The sequence below is a fragment of the Rhinatrema bivittatum genome, chromosome 9 (assembly GCF_901001135.1).
Source record: "Rhinatrema bivittatum chromosome 9, aRhiBiv1.1, whole genome shotgun sequence".
NCBI lineage: Eukaryota > Metazoa > Chordata > Amphibia > Gymnophiona > Rhinatrematidae > Rhinatrema > Rhinatrema bivittatum.
In genome coordinates, this window is record NC_042623.1 from 163,910,331 (window position 1) to 163,938,130 (window position 27,800).

Below are 27,800 nucleotides of genomic sequence, written 5' to 3' on the forward strand. Positions count from 1 at the left end.
ATTTTCATTTAACAAAATTTATTGATCGCTTCACACTGACGGCTGAAGCAATATACAATAAAATATATATAAAATATAAAATACAGACATAAATCACTAAAATAAACTATATACATAAATACACCCTCTAATAAAGAGATATTTGGTTCATAGAAACAGAGATGATGGCAGAAAAGGATCAAATAGTCCATCCAGTCTGCCCAACAAGCTTAAGGTAGTATCTGCTGCACCGTGTAGGTTACCCCATGCTTATCTGTTTCCCAGATTGTAAACGTCAGGGCCCCTGTTGGTTGCTGTTTGAATCCAATTCCCTGTTTCGCCTTGTCTTTGAAGCAGAGAGCAATGTTGGAGTTGTGTCAAAGAATCAGGCTTATTGGTTAAGGGTAGTAACCGCCGCATCAGCAAGTAACCACCCCCCATACTTATTTGTTTCCCCAGACCTTAAAATTCAGGGCCGTTGTTGGTTGCTGTTTGAATTCAATTCCCCTTTTCCCCCTGCCGTTAAAGCAGGGAGCCATGATGGAGTTGCATCAAGAGTGTGAAAGCTTACTGGTTAAGGCTAATAACTGCTGCACCAGCAAGTTACCCCCATGAAGTGAAAGAAAAGTCTCCTGGGTCCTAATTATTGCAATCAGCTTAAGTAGCAAGATCAGAACATTTCTCTAGCAGGAGATCTGGATGGGGGTTTGGTTTCTATCTGCCATTGTATTCCTTGTTTCTATTCACATCATCACACTTCCCAATGCCTTTTTCATTAATCATCTGTCCAGTTTTACTGGAAAGTTATTTAATGTCATGGACAACAGAATTTCACAAACAAAATGTTTTGTAAGTTTACAACCCTTAAGTGAAAAAATCCCTTCTTTAAGAACGAACCCAAATCTTTTTTCCCTTCACTTTGAGGGATGCCCCTGTATTTTGGTTAATTCTGGATGATCTAGTGCACCTCTTTCAACTTCTGTAGACAAAATACCAGCAGCACCCTGATGACTCCCAACAGAAAGGCATAACAGCTAGCCTGCCCGGAGTGGCACCCTTTGATAATAAATGTGAGTCTAGCTTCCTACAAGCCTACCACACTTCTTCATTTCTCTTTCTCTCCAACACTCTTCCAGTGACATCCCCTTGCTCCCACAGCTTTGTTAAATGCTGTATAAAACACCCTAGTACAGATCCCTGGAAAATGTAACCTATGAATCACAAATGTGCATTGGATTATTTCCAGTTTTCAAGAAAAATAATCCAAATGCCTTTAACTAAAAACTCACCTGAGCTAAAAGATTCCAATTTATCCCTGTCAACTGAAAAGCAGAATGTAAATTTAAACAAAAAACACACTTTGAAATGTTTGTATGCTAATGCCAAAAGTCAAGAAGTAAGATGGGAGAATTAGAATGTATAGCAGTGAATGACATAGACTTAATTGGCATCTCAGAGACATGGAGAAAGAGGATAACCAATGGGTACAAATATCACAATAACAGAGAGGAGCATCTTGGTGGCGGGGTGGCGCATTATGTACAGGATGGCATAAAGTACAACAGGATAAAGATTCTGCATGAGGCTAAATGCACAATCAAATCTTTATGGGTAGAAATCACTTGTGCATTGGGGAAGAGAATAGTGATAGGAGTATACTACCATCCACCTGGCCAAAATAGTGAGACGGACAGTGAAATGCTAAGAGAAATTAGGGGAGCTAACCAAACTGGTAGGCAATAATAATGTGAGATTTCAATTACCCCAATATTGACTGGGCATGCTAGAGAGATAAAGTTCCTGGATGGAGTAAAATATGGTTTTATGGAGCAATGGGTTCAGGAACCAATGAGAGAGGGAGCAATTTTAAATCTAATTCTCAGTGGAGCGCAGGATTTGTTAAGAGAGATAATGGTGGTGAGGCCACTTGGCAATAGTGATCATAATATGATCAAATTTGAATTAATGACTGGAAGGGGGATAATAAGTAAATCCACGGCTCTAGTGCTAAACTTTCAAAAGGGAAATTTTGATAAAATGAGAAAAATTGTTAGAAAAAAACTGAAAGGTACATCTAAAAATGTAAAAAGTGTGCAACAGGCGTGGACATTGTTAAAAAATACCATTCTAGAAGCACAGACCAGATGTATTCCACTCATTAAGAAAGGTGGAAAGAAGGCAAAACGATTACCAGCATGGTTAAAAGGTGAGGTGAAAGAGGCTATTTTAGCCAAAAGATCTTCATTCAAAAATTGGAAGAAGGATCCCTCAGAAGAAAATAGGATAAAGCATAAGCATTGGCAAGTTAAATTGATAAGACAGGATGAGAGAATTTGAAAAGAAGTTGGCCATAGAGGCAAAAAGTCACAATAAAAACTTTAAATATATCAGAAGCATAAAGCCTTTGAGGGAGTCGGTTAGACCGTTGAATGATTAAGGGATTAAAGGGGCACTTAGAAAAGATAAGGCCATCGCAGAAAAATTAAACGATTTCTTTGCTTCAGTGTTTACTGAAGAGGATGTTGGGGAGATACCCATTCCAGAGAAAGTTTTCATGGGTGATTATTCAGATGAACTGAACCAAATTATAGTGAACCTGGAATATGTGGTAGGCTTGATTGACAAATTGAAGAGTAGTAAATCACCTGGACTGGATGGTATACACCCCAGGGTTCTGAAAGAACTAAAAAATGAAATTTCAGACCTATTTCAATTAATTTGCAACCTATCATTAAAATCATCCGATGTACCTGAAGATTGGAAGATGGCCAATGTAACCCCTTTATTTAAAAAGGGAACCAGAGGTGATCCGGGAAACTACAGACCAGAGAACCTGACTTCAGTGCCGGGAAAAATCGTGGAAACTGTTAAAGAATAAAATCACAAAACATTTAGATAGACATAGTTTGATGGGGTTTGATGGGGCACATCCAATATGGATTTACCCAAGAGAAGTCTTGCCTCACAAATCTACATTTTCTGAAGGGGTGAATAAACATGTGGACAAAGGTGATGCAGAGATGTGGTGCATTTGGATTTTCAGAAGGCGTGCGACAAAGTCCCACATGAGAGGCTTCTAAGAAAACTAAAAAGTCATGGGATAGGAGGCAATGTCCTTTTGTGGATTGCAAGTTGGTTAAAAAAAACAGGAAACAAAGAGTAGGATTAAATGGTCTGTTTTCACAGTGGAAAAAGGTAAACAGTGGAGTGCCTGAAGGATCTGTACTTGGACTGGTGCTTTTTAATATATTTAAAGGAAAGGGGTACAACGAGTGATCAAATTTGCGGATGACACAAAATTATGCAGAGTAGTTAAATTTCAAGCGGATTGTGATGAATTGCAGGAGGACCTTGTGAGACTGGAAGACTGGGCTTCCAAATGGCAGAGGAAATTTAACGTGGACAAGTGCAAAGTGATGTAACTAGAGAAAAATAACCTTTGCTGTAGTTACACGATGTTAGGTTCTATCTTAGGAGTTACCACCCAGGAAAGAGATCTAGGTGTCCAAGCTTTCATTTGTAACAACCCAGGGATTTTTCCCCTATTTTATAACCACTTCCCTCCTTCCCCTACCAATGTACCTGGTCTGGTCATTGTAGTGAAGGTCCTGGGCTAGGGGGCCATGCACCAGGGCTCCATCTGAAACTCTGCAATCATGGTCCCTCAATCTGGCCACTAGGTGTCACACTTGATCATGACTCCCTTGCTCTTGGAGGCTCTGCTCGGTATATCTGCGGTACCTCCAGTCGCGGCCACCCTAGGGAGCAGAAGACCTGACTCGGGGGTTGAATTAGGGGTCCCTCCGCATAACAGTGCACAGCACTGCCAAAGAGCTGGCCTTCCCACTTTCAGGCTCTTAATGTCTCTCAGCACCACCACCTCCCTGCCGCACTCCACCCAACTCCCCTCCCAAAATCTCCCCTTTCCGTGTCTCTTACCGAGATTAGAAGACTCGGCCCTGCTGCTTGTTGGGTTGCATGAAGTGAAGTGCTCTGCCGTCTGTATGACTCAACCCTGGACCCTATACAGCCCTTGGTCTTGGAGGGCTGCACTGAATTCCTGGGTTGGCCATATGCAAGCCGATGGGCCACCGTGGGCCATCCCAAGTTTAATGTCTTTTTAAAATGTTACAGAAGGCTTGAGAGTTGAAGCCGATTAGATTAGAATGTGGTCAGATTCAATTTCAATTTGCATTGCTTAGATAGAAGAAGTTGTATTGCTATGTTCTCAGTGAAACCCTGCCTGCTCCCACAGATTTGTTAAATGTATCTTTATAATATACTACATTCCAGATCAGTGGAAAATTTACTCTGTGAATCACAGGTGTGGATCTGATCATTTCCAGTTCTAAATTGCAATGGAACATCACAGAAACAACTTATTCCTGGAGTATTTCAGCTTTCCGGTCCTCTGAGTGTGCTCTGCCCAATTTCCTCTGCCACATCAGAGTAGCTCTCAGCAAGGAAGGGCAAGCTGAGCAGTTTCTATTGTGCTGGGAGGGAGTTAGAGAGAGACAAGGCCGATTGTAATAAGGTGTGCTGAGCCTGGTGTTGGTTTTTACTCCAGTTCTGGCAACGTTTTCTGCTGCTAGCCTTACTCATGTACGTAATATAGGTTTTAGCGCATGTCTTGTCTTTGGTTCTTCCCCCTCCGCCCCCACCGAGTTTCGTAATATGTTTCCAAGCACCCTTTCTGATTACTTTTCTTTTAAAGCTGATTGTTAGAACCCGTTAATACTAGGTGATTTTAATTTACACTTAGATGCTCTGCCCCGATCCTGCTCATATGACATTTTCTTAAATTTCATGCCTGCATTAGGTTGGACACGGATTGTTAGTGAACCTACACGTAAACATGGCCACACGTTCAGGCCGATGCAATAAGATGCAGGTTAAAGCGGGCGCTTGTATTGAGCGCTCGTTTCCCTAATGCGCGCACAGCCAAGTCTCCCGGGCGCCCGATGCAATATTTAAATGAACTGCTGCATTAAAAAGCACACGATAGGGAAGAATTGTGTGTCCCTAGCGCTAAAATGCATCAGGCGACCGCAATTGCAATGGGCGCTCAATACGAGCATCCGTTTTATCCCGCTTCAGGTTGTTACAAATGAAAGCTTCTAGTGCCAGGATCCCAGCCTTGGTCCTGATTACCCTGGAGGCCCAAAGAAGCAAGAGGAAAATGCCAACTGGGGGAAAAAAAAACCACTGAGGGGGGATGTGGGTGACTGGGAAGGGTACAAAAGACTAAGGAGGTGATGGTGGATTTTTTTGCGGCTGGGAGATGGAAATTAACTATTGGGACAGCTGGAAAGGAGTAACTACATGTTTCTCTTTCTACTCCACTGTTATTTATGACAAATGTTTGAAAGAAATTAAGAGATGGTGATGGATGGGAGAGAACTAATTGTAGAAGAGAAAGATGGAGAGAACCGAGAGAAATGTCAGAGAGAGATGAAGAGAGCAGGAGAGAGACTAAGAACAGTACAATAAGGAAAAAAGCAAAAAACAAGGCCAGGAAAAAAATACTGGAATTTAGTTATTGGAAAGTATGAGATTTTATACCTTTAGGGGGTAACTTTGTAGTATCCTGTATAAGAAAGTCAGAAAATACATACCTATGTTTGCTTTGAAAATTACCCTGGTACAGGATTACACCTGCTAATGTGTACCCGGATAACTATTAAAGGTAGCCTGTTATGGGTCATGTCTAACTTATCCAGTTAAGGCTGAATATCGCCATTTATCCGGTAAGTTAGCCAGATAAGTAGCACCACCCAGTTATGCCCACTGCCTGCCCACTGACTATCAGCAGCAGCCACTTAGCTGGATAAGTCCGACTTATCCAGCTAATTAGCGTTTGAATATAAACCCCAGAACATGCATGCTTTTGAAAATCCAAAAATATGCGCCTAAGTCCTCAGCCCTGTCCCCGGGATGGCCTCGGAGTAAACGTTACTCATAAATTTTATAACACATCGGGCATTTTTTATAAAAAAAAAACAAAAAACCATTTACACTGTTTTACCAGCGAAATGCCTTTGGAAATGACCCTCCCTAAGTATTAAATTACATACGCATAAAAAAAATGTGTAGTTTCATCCTATCCCTCTGTACTTTCAGCTCAGCTGGAGCAGAGCTGAGATCTGGTACCAGGATCCAATCCATCATTTGCAACCAACTAAGTCTCTTTTTTTTTTTTTTTTTATCCCTGTTTCATATTTCTTGCTCTTACTTAGGTTGACCGGGAGTCATGTACCAGGGCTGTCTCTGGAGTCTGTTGAGAGATGGATGAGGCCTTCTCACCACCCCCTTGGGGGCTGTGACCACTGCCTCCACAGCATTCCTAGCCCTGGCCAGCCCAGGGAGCAGTGTCTTGGCCCTGGGAATTAAACCTGTACAGCAGCTCACAGTAGTTCTACTGAACCCCTGGGCTAGCCCTGTGCAATGTATTTTTAATCTTTTAAGATTGCATATAATTGAGAAATAGAACTGCTTAATTCTTAGTAGTTCTATCTTTTGTTCTTAGTATTTAAGTATTTTGAAATTCAGGGAGATAAGGGGTGTGGGAAAAGAAGAAGGAGATTGCATCTGGCCCATTTTTAGTGGTAAAATTTACTGATGGTGGCTCTCAATGGCAAGTGCTGCCGGCTGTCATATGAAAGACCGGGGTTTGATTCCTGCGTTTGGCTTCTCTTCTCCCTGACTGGCTGGGGGAAGGAGTCTCACAGCCCTAGATGGGTGGGGGTGAGAGTGGGCTCTGCAGCCATTGCTTACCGGTGACACCTGCTGGTCCGGTCCAGGAGTTGCGTGCACGCAGGGTTCTGAGGGGAGCCCCAGCCTGTAATAGCTGGACTAGGTGGAAAGAAGGGTTATAAAAAAGTGGGAAAAACTCCAGGTAAATGAAGACTCATGGCCTGATAGCCCAACCCAGGCCAGTTTCAATTAAGCTGGAAGCCTAAAAAGAAGCAGGAGGAAACTATAGGCAAATCCTCCCCTCCCCCCAAAGAAAGAAAGAGAAAAAAAAACCATGCACTGCTACAATGCACCAAAAGCTGTCTCCCCCAACCTCTCCTATCTGAAGTCAGCAATAAAAGCATGCTCTGTCTGGAAATGTCTGTCTCTGGCCTACTACCTACCAGGAGAAAAGGCTGAAAGCCTTTCAGCAGGCCCCTTCTCTGAAGGAAGGAGAATGGTTACATGGAATAGACTTAGTTTTTGGGTACTTGCCAGGTTCTTGTGGCCTGGATTGGCCACTGTTGGAAACAGGATGCTGGGCTTGATGGACCCTTGGTCTGACCCAGTATGGCATTTTCTTATGTTCTAATGGGAAGAGAGGAGAAATGTCCCTAATTTTTAGGGCTGTGTCCCTTAATCTGTCCATAATTGCTCTAACACCCCCCTCCCCCGCCCTGCAGACAGCAGATCACGGCATGGCATGCCGAGGTTCTGTCTTGTCACCAATTACAACTAATTCTGTGTGTTTCTTATGTCATTAAAGTTAGACAACATATATGTGTTTGTCTGCATATATTTTGAGGAATCACATATCCTAGCCAAAACAGCTTTTACAGAAACACCTCACCTTTTTTCTATCTGTGGTGCTGGGCGCCAACAGGAAAGCTTTCATTGAAGCCAGTACTGACTCACATTCAACCAAGCCATGCACAATAGGCAGGAAGGAGACAGCGAATAAGAAGCGCAGGCTTGCAACCAAAGGCCGAGCAGTCTGAGCGCGAGAGAAGCCGAAACTCCCAGTGGCATATGGAAGCTTTGGCAAGGCTGAAGTGACAGGCTACCCTTGTGTTTTCCTCTGACAGGAGCGAGATGAAACGCTGGATGACCTCATTAGCACCAAATCGAAGAACAAAGTTTGTTTCACTAACTTCCAGACTCCTAGGTAAGATGGAACTTATGGGCAGGAATCAGGGGGAAGGAAGAAGCAGAGTTTTTAGATAAATACTGTAGAAACAGTAGCCTAGTGGTTAGAGCAGTGAGCTAGGAACCAGGGAAGCCAGAATTCAAATCCCACTGCCGCTCCTTGTTACTTGGGCAAGTCACTTAACCCTTCATTGCCTCAGGTACAAAGTGACAGGCCGATGCAGCAATGTGGGTGTTAAAACACAATGTGCTGGGTTTCAGTGCACAGATTAAAATTTGTATTAATTCGCAATGCAGCAAGCTAATGATATGCTAATGCATCAGGAGTTAAAGTTTGTGACCTTAAAATGTGCATTCGGCACAGGCTGAATGCATATTCTTAACTCAGGAAAGTGCCTGATATGGAAGAGAGTACTTATCTGGCTAAGTGGCAGTGGCGAACTGGGGCCAGATAGCAATTCACCACCGCCACTTAGCTAAGTGCTGACTTATCCGCCTAAGTGGCAGCGGTAAACTTATCCAGCTGAAGCGTTCCTCTTTTTTTCTGCCTTTTGTTACGGGTTTGAAGTGCCAGCACGGTAGCTCGGAAAACTTAACTGCATCTCTGACCCTGGAGTTGAGTTTCCAGCGCTAAAAACATCCGGGCTGGGCCAGCGCAGCTCTCTGCGTCGGGAAGTAATACTTATTCTCACAGGACAAGCAGGATGGTTGTCCTCACAAATGGGTGACATCGAGGATGGAGCCCAACCACGGAAAACTTCTGTCAAAGTTTTAGGAACTTTGACTGGCCCCTACTGGGCATGCCCAGCACGGCACTAACCCTGCAGCCAGCAGGGGTCTCCCTTCAGTCTTCTTTTTTCCGCGCAGCAGTAGCCACGTGGTGAAAGAGCTCTTAACCACGTTCCTGACAGGAATTTAGAATTCTTTATTCTGAAGAAAATTTGCCCCTCAGGGGTCTCCCTTCGGTAAATTTTTTCGTCCGCGGAACTCCGGTAAGTTTTTGCCGTTGTTTCATAGACTTCCGTCGACTTTGGCCCTTGAGGCCCGCTGGCAGTCGACAGTCCCGCGGCTAAATTTTTGGCCTTCCGCCATGGCGTCGGGGTTCCGTCGGTGTCCGGACTGTACCCGAACTATGTCAATCACAGACCCTCATAGAGTCTGTGTTTTGTGTCTAGGTAGTGAGCATGATGTTCTGACTTGCACCAAATGTGCCCTAATGACACCTAAAGGTCGCAAAGCCAGAATGGAGAAGATGGGGCTCCTCTTCCATGTTCGCACCCCAACGCCATCGATTGCATCGACGTCATCGGAACCGGCACCGTCGAAGTCTTACTACCATCGACAGCCCTCCGGTGACCGTCCGCCATCGACGACTTCTCGGCCATCGACTCCTGTCCCTTCCCCTGATCATCGAGGAGATAGGAAGGAGAAACATCGCCATCGACGTCATAAGTCTCGGCCCGTCGAGGAATCGACGTCATCGACCTCTGTACCGACCGAGCCTCCGCAGAAAAAGCCTCGATCAGAGTTGGCACCGTCCATTTCTGTTTCGCAGGCACCGAGGCAACCCTCACCCCTTCCGGGTTTGGGAGCCGCGATCCCACCGGTGACGGTGGTCCCTCCGGCTCAGCCTCAGCCTCCCTCTCCCGTCGAGCCGGGTCTTGTTACCCCTGGTCTCCGGGCAGAACTGGACCGGCTGGTCCAGGAGGCCATCGATAAGGCTATGCAACGGTTCCAGCCTCCTCCGGCACCGACTCCGGCACCGAGAGCGGAACCGGCCACCGAGCCAATTGCAGCGACACTGGCACCGCTGTTGCACCGGATGGAGGCGCTCATCACAGCCCTTCCACCGGTGATACCTGTGTCACCGACACCCGCAAGACCGCTGTCACCGACAGGTTTTTCATCAGGTGGAGAAACACCGTATCGAATTCCCCCTTCGGGAATTGTTCCACCAAGGTCAGGTCGTCCCTCGCCACTGATACTATCTTCGGGGGCAATACGCACCTCTGCTCCACCGAGGTTTCCGATGCCGGCACCGATTCCATTGAGACCGGCACCGGTTCCCTCGATGCCTACACCGGCACCGATATCGACACCGATTCCATCGAGGATTTTCTCGATGCCCCCGGTGACTCCAGCCAATATTTCAGAGCCTCAACCTGGGCCCTCAGGAGTTCAGCCCCCTAGAGGGCCTCCAGGTCATCAACCAGATCCCTATGATACTTGGGCAGATGATACATCTACTGACACAGATGATTTGCCTTCACCACCCTCTCCTGCGGAGAGCAGAAAGCGTTCTCCCCCTGAGGACCTCTCTTTCATAAACTTTGTGAAGGAAATGTCAGAGTTGGTTCCTTTCCAACTTCAATCTGAACAGGATGATAGGCACCAAATGATGGAATTGCTCCAATTTTTGGATGCCCCGAAAGTCATCACCTCTATTCCCATTCATCAGGTTTTTCTAGACCTTCTTAAAAAGAATTGGGAATCTCCTGGCTCTGTGTCCCCAGTCAATAAAAAAGCTGATTCTACATATCTTGTACAATCAGCACCAGGTTTTCAAAAACCTCAGTTAGATCATCATTCTGTGGTCGTCGAATCAGCTCAGAAAAAAGCTAAACGACTAAAACCACACTCTTCCATACCTCCTACTAAGGACAATAAATTCCTAGATAGTATAGGTAGGAAGGTTTACCATGGAGCTATGCTGATTTCCAGAATAGCTTCTTACCAACTTTATATGACTCAATATAACAGAGTCATTTTAAAGCAAATGCAAGAATACGCTGACGCCTTGCCAGAGCAGTTCCAGCCCCAGATTCAGTCCCTTTTAAATAAAGGGTTTGAAGCTGGAAAGCATGAAATCCGAACCGCCTATGACATCTTCGATGCTTCTACTAGAATTTTTGCTACAGCCATTTCTGCTAGACGTTGGGCTTGGCTCAAATCATCTGACCTTCGCCCAGAAGTTCAGGACAGGCTTTCGGATTTGCCCTGCTTAGGGGATAATCTGTTTGGTGAGCAAATTCAGCAACTTGTTGCTGAATTGAAGGATCATCATGAGACATTAAAACAGCTCTCATCTATTCCTCCTGACTTGCCTTCCAAACAACCGTCTAGGAAGGACTCCAAAAAGTCTTTCTTTAGGCCACGAAAGTATTTTCCCCCATCTACCAAGCCTCGGCCTGCGCGGTCCTACCATAAGACTCAGCCTCGCCAGGCTCGTAAACAAAAGCCTGCAGCAGCTCCACCTCCTGGCCCTGCGGCGGGTTTTTGACTTCCACTTAGAGAGCACATGCCAGACCCCTCTTCCAGCCTTACCAGTAGGAGGTCGGCTATGCCACTTTCTAGAACAGTGGCATCAGATCACCACAGATCAGTGGGTGACAGCGATCATCGCACAGGGTTACCATCTCAACTTCCTGTCTCTCCCTCCAGACTCCCCACCCTTGCAGGTGTGGAGTCTTACCGATCATTCTCTTCTTTTAGAACAGGAAGCTTTTCTTCTCCTACAGTCAAACGCTATAGAAACCCGTTCCTCCCTTGCAACGAGGCCTAGGGTTCTATTCCAGGTACTTCCTGATCCCAAAAAAGTCAGGGGGTCATATACCCACATTGCGATAACACAATCTCATCGCAAATACCTGCGTTTTCTAGTAGGCCGAAATCACTACCAATATCGTGTGTTACCTTTCGGCCTAGCATCCGCACCACGAGTGTTCACCAAGTGCCTCGTAGTGGTTGCAGCGTTTCTAAGGAAAGAAGGAGTCCACGTCTACCCCTACTTAGACGATTGGTTGATCAGGGCCCCAACCCAGCAACTGGCTCGGTCCTCCCTGACCCTAACAATTCGAACTTTGCTTTCTCTAGGATTTCTGGTAAATTACGAGAAATCCTACTTAGTCCCATCTCAAACCTTATCCTTCATTGGGGCAGACTTGGACATCTTACAGGCAAAAGCCTTCCTTCCTCATCAACGAGTCCAAGCCCTAGTGTCCCTAGCTCGCCAGCTGCAGTCCCAACACACAGCTACAGCTCGCCACTTCCTCGTTCTTCTGGGACACATGGCCTCCTCAGTTTATGTGACTCCCACGGCCCGCTTAGCCATGAGAGTCACACAGTGGACTCTGAGACTTCAGTGGACTCAAGCTCTTCAGCCTCTGTCCTCTATAATACGCAACTCCAATGCACTTCGTCTGTCTCTTGCCTGGTGGACGAATCCATTCAACCTCCTACAGGGTTTGCCTTTTCTCCCACCAGATCCTCAGGTCATCCTCACTACCGATGCTTCCAACATCGGTTGGGGAGCCCATGTCAACGATTTACAAACTCAAGGGTTCTGGTCACTAGAGGAAGCCAAACACCAAATAAATTTCCTGGAGCTCCGAGCAATCCGCTATGCTCTCAGGACCTTTCAAGCTTGCCTATCACACCATTCAATCTTAATCCAGACAGACAACCAGGTGGCCATGTGGTACATAAACAAGCAGGGAGGCACAGGCTCCTTTCTTCTGTGTCAGGAAGCTGTGCAAATTTGGGCAGAAGCCCTCTCCCACTCCATGTACCTCAGGGCCACCTACCTGCCGGGAGTAGACAATGTATTGGCAGACCAGCTGAGCCGTGTCTTCCAACCACACGAGTGGTCACTCAATCCTGTAGTAGCGACCTCTCTATTCCACAAGTGGGGTTACCCCCACATAGACCTCTTTGCGTCCCCTCAGAACCACAAAGTGGACAATTATTGCTCTCTCATTCGGAGCCAGCACTCTCGGCCGAGGGATGCATTCTCCCTCAAGTGGACGACCGGTCTGCTCTATGCATTCCCTCCTCTTCCTCTGCTGTCGAGGACCCTCGTGAAGCTCCGCCAGGACAGGGGAACCATGATCCTGATAGCACCGCACCGGCCACGCCAAGTGTGGTTTCCCATACTCCAGGATCTCTCCATCCGCAGGCACATTCCTCTGGGACAGGACTCGCATCTGCTCACTCAAAACGACGGATGCCTCCTTAATCCCAACCTCCAAGCCTTGTCCCTGACGGCATGGATGTTGAAAGGTTAGTCCTTCAGCCTTTTAACCTTTCAGACTCAGTTTCTCGTGTCCTGATAGCTTCACGAAAGCCCTCTACAAGAAAATCTTACTCATACAAATGGAAAAGGTACACATCATGGTGCACTTCTCAGTCCCTTGATCCCCTTTCCTGTCCAATCTCTAAGTTCTTGGACTATTTGTGGCATCTATCAGAATCCGGTCTCAAGACCTCTTCCATTAGAATGCATGTCAGTGCGGTAGCCGCCTTCCATAAAGGTATCGGGGGGGTCCCTATTTCAGTACAACCCCTTGTAACATGCTTTCTTAAAGGCTTGCTCCATTTAAAGCCACCTTTACGTCCGCCGGCCCCATCTTGGGACCTTAATTTGGTTCTTGGTCGTCTTATGAAACCACCTTTCGAACCTCTGCATTCCTGTGAATTAAAATATCTCACATGGAAAGTGTTATTCCTTTTGGCTATCACTTCAGCTCGCAGGATTAGTGAATTACAGGCCCTAGTTACCTATCCGCCTTACACAAAACTCCTGCAGGACCGGGCGGTACTCCGCACTCACCCTAAATTCTTACCTAAGGTAGTTTCGGAGTTTCATATTAATCAATCCATCATACTACCTTTCTTTTTTCCCAGGCCCCACTCCAACTCCGGGGAACAGACTCTGCATACCCTAGACTGTAAATGAGCTCTAGCTTTTTATCTAGACCGTACAGTTGCTCACAGGAAGAGCACTCAATTATTTGTCTCTTTCCATCCCAACAAGTTAGGACAACCTGTGGGTAAGCAGGCTCTCTCCTCTTGGTTGGCGGACTACATTTCTTTTTGCTATCAGCAAGCTGGCATTCCTTTTCAAGACCGTGTCAAGGCACACTCTGTGAGGGCCATGGCGACTTCAGTAGCACACCTTGGATTGGTGCCGCTTCCTGACATCTGCAGAGCTGCAACATGGAGTTCCCTCCATACCTTTGCAGCCCACTATTGTTTGGATAAAGCTGGAAGACAGGATTCCATCTTCGGCCAATCTGTCTTGCATAACCTTTTTCCAACCTGATGTACCAACACCCTTCCACCTTCCCGGTAGGGTGCGGATGCCCTGTACCAAATTCCACCCCAGTTGTTGTGCATGTTGCATACCGTTGGGTGCATTTGGTGCAAGTCAGGACATCCTCAGCTCGGTACTCACCCATTTGTGAGGACAACCATCCTGCTTGTCCTGTGAGAAAGCAAATGTTGCTTACCTGATGTAACAGGTGTTCTCACAGGACAGCAGGATGTTAGTCCTCACGAAACCCGCCCGCCACCCCGCGGTGTTGGGTTTGTTTCTTTTATTTTTCGGCACTGCCTGTAGCTATAAAAACAAGACTGAAGGGAGACCCCTGCTGGCTGCAGGGTTAGTGCCGTGCTGGGCATGCCCAGTAGGGGCCAGTCAAAGTTCCTGAAACTTTGACAGAAGTTTTCCGTGGTTGGGCTCCACCCTCGATATCACCCATTTGTGAGGACTAACATCCTGCTGTCCTGTGAGAACACCTGTTACATCAGGTAAGCAACATTTGCTATACCCTCATTTGCATGGGATTTCCATGCGAGGACGCCAAGCAGTACTCCCATTTAGGGACGCATATTTCTGCGGGCAAAACTCCTTGCTGTCTCGGCAGTAAGTCTTGTGCACAGAAAATATGCATTGACATGCAGGCAGAAAGGTGCCTGAATGCAATCTGCTTTGAAGCACCTGAAAGGAATATGAAATAAATAAATAAGAATTATAGTGAGGTAAGGAGGCCGTAAAGTATTACTGTGTTGAACTTTTAGAAAAAGCCTGTCTTTTTGTAAATATTCAGTGCTGGTAGCATTGTCTATAGATGACCATAATGCCATCTTACTGTCATTGTTATGAAAGGCTATCTATTATATCCTTTGAACAGGTAGCCCTAATATCGAGCCAGCTAAAAAAAAATGCTAAGTACTAATCAGAATAAAAAAATAGGTTGTCTGGTAAAACTAGTATAAAAATAAACCTCACTTCTCAACTGATTTGGGCCCTTCTAGTGCTTTTCATCCAAACAAGATCACAGCCTGCTTTACAATGTAATACTTAAGAAAGCACACGGTAAGTAATAGAGGGTATTCTCAACACCCCTACTAATTATCCAAATACAAAACAATAAGTGGGGAAATAAATCCCAAAACTTATAGAAGAAAGAAAGGAAGACAGGATGGTTAGACACTCATGACACGCTGCTTGATGCAGAAAGGGCTTGATGATTTATTAGTGTCCTTTAGTCAATCACTGTATCTCCATTCTCTTTACCTTTAAACCATTCATTTTATTTTTATATAAAATGTATAATATTAAAAATTTAAAATATCAAGCCTATGGAATAACCGTATGATATCCCCACTAGTACTTATAACCTGTTCTATCCCATATTCCTGTATGCAGTCCTATTGTGTAATCCTGTATCCAGGATCCCAACAAGGGCCCTTTGTTTCACATATAAGGCTCTTCTGCCCGTGTGGTCTAATAGTTATAGGACAGACTAAGAGAACTGTGAAAGTAAGAATTATTGAACATAAAAGTTGTATCAGGATGCAGAAACAAGAAGCCCCACTGGAACTGCTCTAGATTACAGCACAGCATGCAGTGGAACAGTTAAGGTTCTTTGTATGCTGTCAGCTCCAGTTTGCAAGGGGAGGAAATATCTCTCCAGTCCTTATACTACGTGAAAGAACAGCAGATACAAGTGTTTGGAGCTGGCGTTCTTTTAGAAACACTGTGTGGCTGTAAGATTGAGTTGTTTGAAGAAACGGTACACATTGATATACATACAAGTAAGAAAATGTTAAGCACTTTACCATCTGGTATGAGTACAACATTGAGTATGAGTGAATATGGGAGGCTTCGCCATGGAATGATAGCAAATATGCCGCATCATTCTTCAAAATGCATTATGGCATTAACGCATGCGATAAGCCCCATAACGCATGGCGCAATGCAAATTATTAAAAGGGGAGGGATTGGGGAGGAGTTGGGGGCAGGATTTCTGAAAAAATGGGCTGGCTTCACAAAGTGCAAAGCCATAACACACAGTTTTAACGCCGAAAATAACTACACCTTTTTCAATAGTGTTAAGCTGTGTGATATGCCCATAACGTGATTTACAATTTTTTGTGCAAATTCTGTTTTGGGTATTTTTGAGCTGGGGAAGAGCCGGGGTGGGGGGGGAGAGAGAGCCTCTGGGGGTGGCACTATAGTAAGCAGCTATTTGTGCTACTTATAGGAGGCCCACCTAGTAACTTGAGGTGAGGTTTAGGTAGTAGTGTAGGGGTTAGGGGCCACTTTTACATGCAGAGTGAGACGTATAAACAGAACAGTGCACTCTTGTGAAGATTTGGTGTCCTTCTTAGTGAGGAAACTCTCACAACGATGGGATTTGTACAATGTTCTGTCAACCTAGCTTGATGTTACCAGTCCATAATATACATAAGAATTAGCCATGGACAATGGAATTTGACTAGAAAGGAGAATATGCCTCCATTAAATATATATACCTCCATTAAATAGCACAAACTCTTATCCAATAACTGGACCAAATACAATTCAACCAACCTTAAACTGACAATCTTCAATACCTGCTGAACTTTTATCATACCACTGTCGTATTTATGCATTTGGTTATTTATGTTCCGTTCCATAGTGAGGTATTGCCACAGTTTCTCACATATTCTTATTTACTCACTATGCTAATCTATTACATTAATAGACTGAAATGTAAATATTGCTCTGTGCAATCTCTCCCCTTTTTCCAGTTCCAAGTTGATTTCCCTGATTTATTGTAACTTTCTCAATTCCTTTATCTGATTCACGATATTTAAAGTTCAAGGTTCTTTTTGAGAACATTGTTTTACGTTATGTTATGTTTTACACACTTTGTTAATTGTAAACCGGGTTGATGTGATGCCTGTCATGAAACTCGGTATAACAAAAACAATAAATAAATAAATAAATAAATATGCAACTCAGATAAGTTTTCAAGATATATCTTCCATGTGCCTAATTCGTTCCTAGAGGTATTGGTAATTTATCCTTTACTGATTAAACTGTCCCTTGTGGATATACGTGAGTAATGTATTGCTTTGAATTGTCAAAATGTTAAAAGCCCCTGAAGAAGCCTTATAGGAGAAACAAAGGGCCCTTGTTGGGATCATATAAAATGGGATTACACAATAGGACTGCATACAGGAATATGGGATAGAACAGGTTATGAATACTAGTGGGGATATCATAAGATTATTCCATAGACTATTTTAAATTTTTAATATTATACATTACAAATAAAAATAAAATTAATGGTTTAAAGATAAAGATGATGGAAATACAGTGATTGGCTAAAGGACACTAATAAATCAAGTGATTCCTTTCCACATCAAGCAGTGTGTCATATGAGTGTCTAACCATCCTATCTTCCTTTCATTCTTGTATAATTTTTAGGATTTATTTTATAATTTTGGGGATTTATTTCGCCACTTAATTTTTTTGAATTTGGATACGTAAGAAACCTACAGATAGTCACCTCTGGAGATGCTGGATGACATGAACACTTCCAAAGGAGCGAAAGGAGAAAAAAATATGTAAGGATCCCAATAGACCCTTACTAAGAAGTGTGCCCCTGTAAAAAGGACATGTAACCCCTGCTAGGGGCATATAAAATAAAGAGTGCTGGTAGTGGCTTTGTGGGTTCACTAAAATCAGTGGTCGGGCAAGATACTGAATTCAGCCTGGTTCAGAAGGCAATGGGTTGAATTATTCTGCAAGACAGAGAAAAGGAAAACAGAACGCTTTTCCTTTCTGTGGCCATCTACATTTCTTCCCCAACCATGGAACCTCAAACACTCCTCCTTGAACCTTCTTCAGATTGCCTCTTCTCTGTCAAACCCACAACCAGGGATTCACAAAGGTTGCCTCACAGAGTACGATGTACAGTAGTTCCATCTTGTAATTTTATTTAATTTTCTGGGGGTTCCAGCAGTAAAAATCATCAGCAATCACAAACCATTGAATGAGCCATAGGATCCTTCTACAGAACAATCAGACAGCCTTGGGTAAAAACAGGCCCAATTTCTTATTTCAGCATAGCCGTTAGGCCTTCCAAGATAACACAAAAGAAAAAGAAAAACACAATACCTCTAATCTGACCCCATGATAAAACCAGGCATTACTCATTCGTAACCCTGAATTAATCAGTTCAAACCATCTTCTGGGGGGAGAATTGTTCTGGTAATCAGGAGAGTCTATTTTTCCTCCTCATCCTCTAGAATAAGCCACTGGGTCTTAGCACCTGGAAGCAATCCTTTGGTCCTTCTTTATCCATGTTAAAAGAAAGACCTTGCTGGACTGGAAGAACTAGCAGGCTTTAAGGATATCCCCAGAACCTTGTTGGAGAAATGGGTGCCCAGTTGATGCCCCTTGGGAGAAGTGCTTGCCTCTAGGCATCAATCAGATCTGGTGCCAGCATGGTACATTGAGGAAGAGAACAGTAGAGCTAGCACCCAAGAACAAGCAGTGGATCTCATTACAAAGAATAATCACGTATAGAAAAGATATAGAAAGCAGCAACTTTTCCATCTACCCCAAGAAGAGCCCTAAAATCCAGGACACAACACAGGGGATCCCAAGGAGAATTCTAAGGAAGAACAGACATTGTATGTTTTAATGTTCAATATGGATGCTACCCCCAAAAAATACCAGATGTGAAGTTACATTAATTTAAGAAGTTTCTTACTAAAATGTATGTTATGTTGGAACACCACAACTGTGTGAGAACTCTTTATTGGAAAGACAGTATTGATCAAGATGCCCAAGGGTCCTGAAGAAGACCTCCGCCTGTTGAAAGAACCCTGGGGTGCAGCAAGGACGTGAGATCTCAGGCATCCTCTATAGTGAACACCCTTAGCATAGGAAGGACCTGAGAGAAGGTTAAAAACTATTATTATTACTGTACCCAATTACAATTGGATAAACCTGGGAAATAGTGATATATGTAAGATCAGTATTAGAGAAGAGACTGTTTCTGGAGATACCAACTGAGGCACAGCCTAGTGCTATAAACATTGCACCATGCATCCTCAGAGTTAAGCAGTGAAGCACCAGAAGGGTCAGGTTTAAATGGGGCATAACGAGAATGAAGGCAGGAAGACATGCCAAGTATTGTCATTATCGCACATGCAGTATTATCAGCACGCCACACCCAATCCTCTCCTTGCTGTTAGGCATTTTTTGCCAGATTATTCTGTACACAGAAAAGCTTCCTTCTACCCAAGATGCTTAAGAACAGTCTCTTTCTCCTAGGACAAGCAGAATGGTAGTCCTTACACATGGGTGACATCATTGGATGGAGCCTGGCACAGAAAACTTATGTCAAAGTTTCTGGAACTTTGACTAGGCACACTGAGTATGCCCTATACCATGCATCCATGCGGGGTCCCTCTTCAGTCTCTTTTTTTCCATGGGGCTTTCGCCTCGCGATTAAGTGAGCTCTTGGCTTTTCCCTTGGAAAATTGCCTTTGGAAAACTGTCACCTGTTATTTTCATTTTTTTCTCATTTCCATTGATGCCAGGTCCTTCTCGGTTCCTCCCCATAGGTTCCTTAGTCAGGCTTTTTGGCATTCTTGGTAAGTTTCTTTTCACTTTCATTCCCTCCATGGTGGTGGTGCCTTGGTGCCCCCTGCCTTTGACCACCCACCATCACCACTCTCATTTTACTTCTTTTTGTTCGTCATGGCGTTGTCTGACTTTTGTCAATGCCCCCAGTGCCCAAGGACCATGTCCATCATGGATCCTCACGAGATATGTGTCCTCTGCTTGGGGGCATCACATGACATCCAGGGTTGCCGCATGTGCGCCCAGATGACCCCTAAGGGATGTCGCGCTGAACTCGATAAGATGGAGAAACTTTTTGGATCAAGAAAGTCCGAGCCATTGATGTCAGCATCGGCGGCATCTGAACCGATTTACCTTGGAGCCGAACCGATGGACACCACATCATTGATATTGGAAACAAAGGCAATGCCATCGATGCCGCTAGTGGATAGGGGCGCCAGAGACCAACCCCTGTCAGTTTCTTCCAGGTCGAGGTTGTCGGATTTGTCATTTTCAACCTTGGCACCAGGGAAAGATCGGGCCAAGCACCAAGGGAAGCCGAGGAAGCATCGGCACCGGTTACATTTGATGCATAGTGCTGGGATCAGGGAGGCACCAGCTTATGCCATGATGCCCCCGAAGCGACCCTGCAGCGAGGGGTGCCAATTCTCCATCGATGCCGGGGGTCCGCGACAGTCTCCACCGGTCCTGGTGCCAGTCGCCGATCCATCCTGGTGATCTGAGGAAGATCTGGCCATTCCTTCTGCCTCATAGTCAGTGTTGGCACTGACAACTTTTGAGGAGGAGCTGGCACAGAGAGTCCAGCTGGCGTTGGACTGAGTGCTACAGGGCATTAGGCCTGTGGCACCGACAGGTCTGATGCCCGTGCTTTCCAATCTGGAACCACTGCTGCAACAGCTCAATGTGCCCATCTATGTGTTACTGACCCAGCTGGTGTTGGTTCCCAGGATGCCATCGATGCCTGGCAGTGCACCAATGCTTCCCCCGACCGATACGGTTCCTCTGAGGAGGAAGCTCCACCAAGGCCGGCAGGGGTGCTGAGCCCTGTAGCCCCCCATCCAGGTTTTCCAGTGTCATTGCCTCTGGACAAAGGCCGAGCACCTGGGTACCCATCCCCTGTGGACTACAGTGAGGATGAGACTCCGTATGACCCCTGGGGGAATGAAACTGCAGATTCCTCCTCCGAGGACTCAGAGGATCTCAGAGCCTTGACCTCCAGAGGAACAAAGGAAGTCTCCACCAGAGGACTTAACATTCACAGGTTTTGTGCAGGGGATGGCTGAGGCCATCCCTTTTCAGTTGTTGACAGAGGAGGATGCCAGGCACAAGTTGTTGGAAATCCTGCAGTTCATGGAGGCTCCTAAGGAGATTGTGGCAGTCCCAATGCACGAGATCCTTAAGAAGTTGCTGCTGAGGGTCTGGGAACCCCCCTCACAGTGCCTTCTGTGAATAGGAAAGAGGATGGGGTTTACCTCATCCAGAAGACTACTAGATTCAAAAAGCATCAGCTACCGCACAAATTGGTGGTGGTCAAATCCGCTCTCAAGAGGGCCAAGCACTCTCGGGCCCACACCTTGATGCTCCTGGGGAAGGATCACAGGGCAATGGATGCTCTTGGGAGGAAAGTATTCCAGGGGCCCATGCTCATTGCCCTTATCGCCTCCTACCAGCTCTACATGAACCAATACTTGCAGAATCTCTGGAAGCAGGTGCAGGAGGTGGCCAAGAAGCTACCTCAACAGCAGAAGGACACCTTCAAGTTGCTGGTGCATGAGGAGTGTGGAAAACATGAAGTTCATACAACCTAAAATGTTTTTGAAATGGTATTTAGTCTCTGCAGTGGGAATCAGTGCCCACAGAATGGCATGACTGCATTCTTCGAATCTCCAACCAGAGGTACAGGAAAGACTTGCTGACTTGCCATGCATGGGAGAGAATCACATTGAAGATAAGGTGAGGGATGCGGTAACCTAGTTACGGGACCACCATGAAGCCCTCCAACAACTCTCCACCAGCACTTCCGACCCACCCTCCTCAGCTAGGAGGTTGGTGAGACAGGGTCAGAGGAAGTCTTTCTACTGCCAGAGAAAGTACTATCCTCCAGCCCCTCGCTCCCATTCATAGCAGGTGAGCTCCCGTGGCTGACTAAGGCAGCAGAGAGCTCCCAAGCCCCAAACGGCACTCACCAGTCAATATCCCAGGACAAAGTTTTGACTGGATTGTAGGGAGCATGAACCAACCACCTGTACATAAGATACTGGATCCCCCAGTCAGGGGCAGGCTGCGGTTCTTCGCAGATTAGTGGCCCAGTATAACCTCGGACCAGTGGGTTCTGTACATCATCCATCAAGGATACTAATTAAACCTATTGGGTGTCCTGCCAAATTGCCCTCTGTGCCCGTCTTCGGGGCCAATAGTGCATCAGGAGGTACTGATAAGGGAGCTCTCCACCTTCTTTACAACCAGAGTAGGCAAACCTGTCCCACCAAGACAAAAGGGGGCAGGAATTCTTCTTCCAGTACTTCCTGATTCCAAAGAGAGCAGGAGGACTTCATCCCACCCTAGACCTGAAGGCCTTGAACAAGTTTCTAAAAAGAGAAAAGTTCAAGATGATTTCCCTGGGCATTTTCGATTCCCCTCTTACAAAAAGGGGACTGGCTATACTCCCTTGATTTGAAGGATGCATACATGCACATCAAGGTCTACCCAAGTCACAGGAAGTATCTCAGATATGTGGTGGGAAAACAGCACTTCCAGTTCAGAGAGTGTTGCTGTTCGTGCTAGCGTCAGTCCCACGTGTCTTCACAAAATGCTTGGCCACGGTGGGGCGCACCTCCACAGGCTGGGAGTGCAATTTTTCCCTTCTCTGGATGTTTGGCTGGTCAAGAGTACATCTCAGGCAGGAGCCACTCGGTCCATACACCTGACCATTTGGGTGTTGAAGTTACTGTTTATTTATTTAATTTATTTATTTGAAAGTTTTTCTATACCGATATTCATTTCGTAACATCACATCGGTTTCCATTTAACATGAAATAGCAAAGGCGCTTTACATTTGAAATTATAGAACAAAGTAATTAATAAGGAAGGAGATTAATAAACAAGGAAATTAATAAACAATTTGATAAAACAGGAAACCATAGCAGATAACAACTATTGACAAGTAAAATACAAGTGCAGGATGCAAGTGCGAGATGTAGAAGACATGAAACGCAATAGACCATTCCAGAGGGTGACAATAAAGATTTATGACTACTGCTTTACTACTACTACTACTTTACTATGTCTTTACTACTACTACTTTACTATTACTTTACTACTTCTACTACTGCTGCTGCTTTACTACTAGGATTCATAGAGAGAGGAATATCGAGTAAGAAAAGGGAAGTGATTATCCCCTTGTACAGGTCCCTTGGTGAGGCCTCACCTGGAGTACTGTGCTCAGTTCTGGAGACCGTATCTCCAAAGGGACAGAGACAGGATGGAGGCAGTCCAGAGAAGGGCGACCAAAAAGGTGGATGGTCTTCATCGAATGACTTATGAGGAGAGATTGAAGAATATAAATATGTACACCCTAGAGGAAAGGAGGAGCAGAGGTGATATGATACAGACTTTCAGATACTTGAAAGGTTTTAATGATCCAAAGATAATGACAAACCTTTTCCATTGGAAAAAAAATCAGCAGAACCAGGGGGTCACGATTTAAAACTCCAGGGAGGAAGACTCAGAACCAATGTCAGGAAGTATTTCTTCACGGAGAGGGTGGTGGATGCCTGGAATGCCCTTCCGGAGGAAGTGGTGAAGACCAGAACTGTGAAGGACTTCAAAGGGGCGTGGGATAAACACTGTGGATCAATAAAGTCTAGAGGATGTGAATGAAGAATGGGTGGCTCGCGGGAATGACGGCTACTCCTGGAGATAATACCCTTATTCAATAAACATACACACGGTTAATGCGACTCCAACATTGCTCTAAGCTTCAACAGCAAGAGGAAATGTGGAAAAAAGGATTTGCATTCACAAACAAGCGGGGAGTAGCTTGCTTGTTACGGCGGTTACTACCCCAAACCAAATAAGCCTGATACTTCACTTTCAATGCATATCCAGCATAGCTCTCTGTTTCAACAGCAGGGGAGAAAGAATGATACTTCACTTTCAGTGCATATCCAGCGTAGCTCTCTGCTTCAACGGCAAGGGGGAATGAAGGAAAGTGGATCTATATACAGACAACAACCAACAAGGACTGAATTACATAGTCTGGGTAAGCAAATAAGCATGGGTGTAGCTTGCTTATTGCGGCGGTTACTACCCTTAACTAATTAAGCTAGATATTTCACTTAGATGCAGTTCCAACACTGCTCTCTAAATTAATGGCGGGAGTGGAAGGGAAATAGAACCAAAAGGTTACTAAGGGCCAAGAATAACAAATAAGTATGAGAAAAAAAGTGTGAAAGCTTGCTGGGCAGACTGGATGGGCCGTTTGGTCTTCTTCTGCCATCATTTCTATGTTTCTACGTTTCTATGATTCGTCATCAACTACCCGAGTCCCATCTCAGCTCGTCACTCAATTTCACTTCATAAGAGCTCTGCTAGACCCTGCTCAGGCAAAAGCCTTCCTGCCACTTTCCAGGGTGGTCACTTTGATGTCCATAGCGACAGTGATTCAACAGAGCCAGGGGATATCATGTTACTCCCTTGGCTCATTTGTACATGTGCAGAGCCCAATGGACCCTGAGGTCGCAGTTGTACCAGGCCACATAGAGCCTCCAGGATCGTATCCGAATCACCCCATCTCTCCAGGACTCTTTGTCCTGGTGGCAGGCACTCTTAAATTTGGAACGGGAAATATCTTTCCAAAGTTCCCCTACCCAAATTACCCTTATCACGGATGAGTCCATCCTGGGGTGGGGAGATCATGTAGAGGGGCTCTGCACCCTGGGCCTCTGGTCTGCCTAAGAAGCACGTTGTCAAATCAGTTTCCTGGAGCTCCAGGCGATCAGGTACGCTCTGTGGGCTTTCAGAGATCAGCTGTCCAACAAAGTTGTCCTAATCCAAACAGACAACCAAGTAGCTATGTGGAATGTCAACAAGCAAGGAACTGGTCCAGATCTGGTCCTGGGCCCTGTCCCATGGGATGGTGCTCAGAGCCATATATCTTCCTGGAATGGAGAATGTGATAGCGGACAGGCTGAGTTGTGCCTTCAGACCCCACAAGTGGACCAGGGGGTAGCAAACCAGATCTTTTCTTTCGCCTCTGGAGGAGCCCAGATGTGGATCTGTTTGCATCCCCTTGCAACAGAAAGGTAATTCAGTTCTGCTCCCTGTACAGAACAGATGGCAAACCAGCTTCAGACGCCTTTGCCTGCCATTGGGGCAAGGGTCTTCTGTACACATATCCTCCGATTCCCTTAGTAACAAAGACTCTCTTGAAGCTTTGCGAGGACAGAGGGACTATGATTCTCATAGCCCCTCATTGGCCGAGACAGGTCTGGTTTCCACTCCTTCAGGAGTTGTCTATTCGGAAACCAATGGATCTGGGGACTTCGCCAGAGCTCATCACACAAGACCAAGGCAGGGTGCAGCATCCCAACCTCCAGGCTCTGTTGCTCACAGCCTGGATGTTGAGAGGTTAATTCTGCCTCCACTTGATCTCTCAGAGGATGTCTCTCAGGTCCTGGTGACTTCCAGAAAGTCTTCTAATAGAAAGTCCTACAGACTGAAGTGGAGGAGGTTTTCCATGTGCTGTGAGCAGAAGGCCCTGGATCTGTTCTGCCCCACACAAAAACTGCTTGATTACCTTCTACATCTATCAAAGGCTGGCTTGAAAATCAACTCTGTTAGAGTCCATCTGAGTGCAATTGGGGCATACCACCATGGTGTAGATTGTACACCCAGCTCTGTACAGCCTATAGTTGCTCATTTCATGCGGGGCCTGCTTCAATTAACGCCTCCCCTAAGGCCTCCCAGTGTGTCTTGGGACCTCAACATGGTGCTAGATGAACTGATGAAAGCTCCTTCTGAGCCACTGTGCTCATGTGACTTGAAGTACCTGACCTGGAAGGTCATATTTTTGGTGGTGGTCACCTCAACATGCAGGGTCAGCGATCTCCAAGCCTTAGTGACTTATCCACCTTACACCAAGTTTTTTCATGACAGGGTGGTCTTGCATACGTACCCTAAGTTCCTGCCAACATTCTTTCCCAGGCCCCATTTGCACCAAGGCGAATGAGCACTGCACAGTTTGGACTGCAAGAGAGTTCAACCTATCTGGAACGGACAGAAGCCCATAGACAGTCCACCCAACTTTTTATTTCTTTTGATAGGAAGAGTTTGGGAGTTGCCATTTCCAAAAGCAGATTGCAACTCCTTCTGTTATGCCCAGGTGGGACTGCATCTTGGGGGTCATGTCAAGGCTCATTCTGTCAGAGCCATGGCAACGTTGGTGGCCCACTTGTAAGCAGTTCCTGTGGAGATCTGCAAGGCTGCGATGTGGAATTCTGTCCACACATTCATATCCCATTACTGTCTGGATAAGGATAGCCAATGTGACAGTAGATTTGGCCAGTCTGTCCTCAGTAATCTCTTCGAGGAGTAGAACCCAACTCTCCCTGCCTAGGGCCCATTGTGTGGGTTCAGGCTGTCTCCCCTTCTGTTACCAACAGCACTGTGGTTGTTGTGCCCATTGGCACTTGGTTGGTGCCTGTTAGTCGCCTTTTGTGTTGGGGAGCAGTCTGTAGCTAGGGATTCACCCATGTGTGAGGACTACCATCTTGCTTGCCCTAGGAGAAAGCAGAGCTGCTTACCTGTAACAGGTGTTCTTGGCAGAGTTGGGTTTCTCCATATATTCTCATTTATTATGATTCTATGTTATAAGACTAAAGAGGGACCCCGCATGGACACATGATGTAGGGCATGCTGGGCATGCTCAGTGTGCATGGTCAAAGTTCTAGATACTTTGACATACGTTTTCCGTGCTGGGCTCCATCTGATGATGTCACCCATGTGTGAGGACTAACATCCTGCTGTCCTAGGAGAACACCTGTTACAGGTAAGCAACTCTGCTTTACACCTCTTTTGGCTTTTGGCTACAGTTTACAAAAAGTATGCAAATAAAGGAAATCAAAAAGTTGGCATCCCCTATGGTTCTATGATGGCTAGCAACAGGAATCAGGTCTGGTTAAGAAAACAGACAAGGTGCGGTGTTCTTCCTCATTTGATAATTATGTAATAACAATAGAAAGGCAGAGCTAAATTAACTGTGCTTCCTCTCCCTTTCCATCAGACTGTCCGCAGATGCAGTGTGTGCATTCATACGTGGCTCAGGAACCAGACGAGCTCTCCCTGGAACTGGCTGACATTCTGAACATCTTAGACAAGACGGATGATGGTAGGGGCTACGGGGGCATAGAAAACATTTAACTATGCCTTTAGGTGGAGAATTATTTCAATTAATAAAAAGAAGCAGCAGGACTGAATCGTGATATAAAAATGGGTCAACTGAATGAAACTTCAGGAATAAACTAGTGGGCAGAACAGTAGCTCCTCTCCAGCCAGGCCAGGATGCAGAAGCAGTTTCTCTTTGGTTATATGGACACCCCATGGCCACTGCTTTTATTTCAACCATTTTGTTGGGTAGATAGTATAGATAGAAGACATCTGCCAAAGGCTGTGAGATGAGTTCCTAGTGACACACATGAGGTGAGAGAGTTTATGGTGGGATGGAGAGCAGGGACCTTTACAAAGGGAAACATGCACCATTCAGGACATCTCTGAGAAGTTTATTACACCCGTCTAGGGAGCTGTATCACACTGCAATTACAATGATATAACCTATGCTCTTCTCTTACCCTCTATAATAAATTACATTCTAGCCTGATTATATCACTTAGGATGTTCTGCAGTATAAGCCATATTTGTTAATACACATGCAATACATGCAATTTGTTTGCCTGGATTTACAGTTAAAGTTACAAAAGTAGCATGGGTTTTGGCCATGCAAACCACGCATTTGTAGCCACTGCCTGATCTGGTCTTGGACATAGGGGCTCACTGGAGGCTCATAGCCTAGCGCAGGCTACATGGCCTCCCGATTTTCTTGTACAAGGGGTGGGGGGGGGGGGGGAGATTTAACTCTTCAAGGCCCTAAGGCTTTTTCCTCACTAGGACCCTTCTGCTCATCAGTCCTGTCCATGCACACAAAGCACCACTCAGACTTCAGATTGTTGTTCAAAACAAA

At 45.5% G+C, this 27,800-nt stretch overlaps 1 protein-coding gene across 5 annotated transcripts in view; it reads left to right on the top strand.

The window, feature by feature from the left end:
• The window catches only part of NGEF (neuronal guanine nucleotide exchange factor), a 245,957-nt gene that overhangs the window by 209,381 nt on the left and 8,776 nt on the right, over nt 1-27,800 (top strand). For all 5 annotated transcript variants that reach the window (XM_029616712.1, XM_029616714.1, XM_029616713.1 and 2 more), the window contains 2 exons: nt 7,797-7,876; nt 26,847-26,951. In XM_029616712.1, the coding sequence (XP_029472572.1) occupies nt 7,797-7,876; nt 26,847-26,951 (185 nt within the window). The remainder of the gene's footprint in view (nt 1-7,796; nt 7,877-26,846; nt 26,952-27,800) is intronic.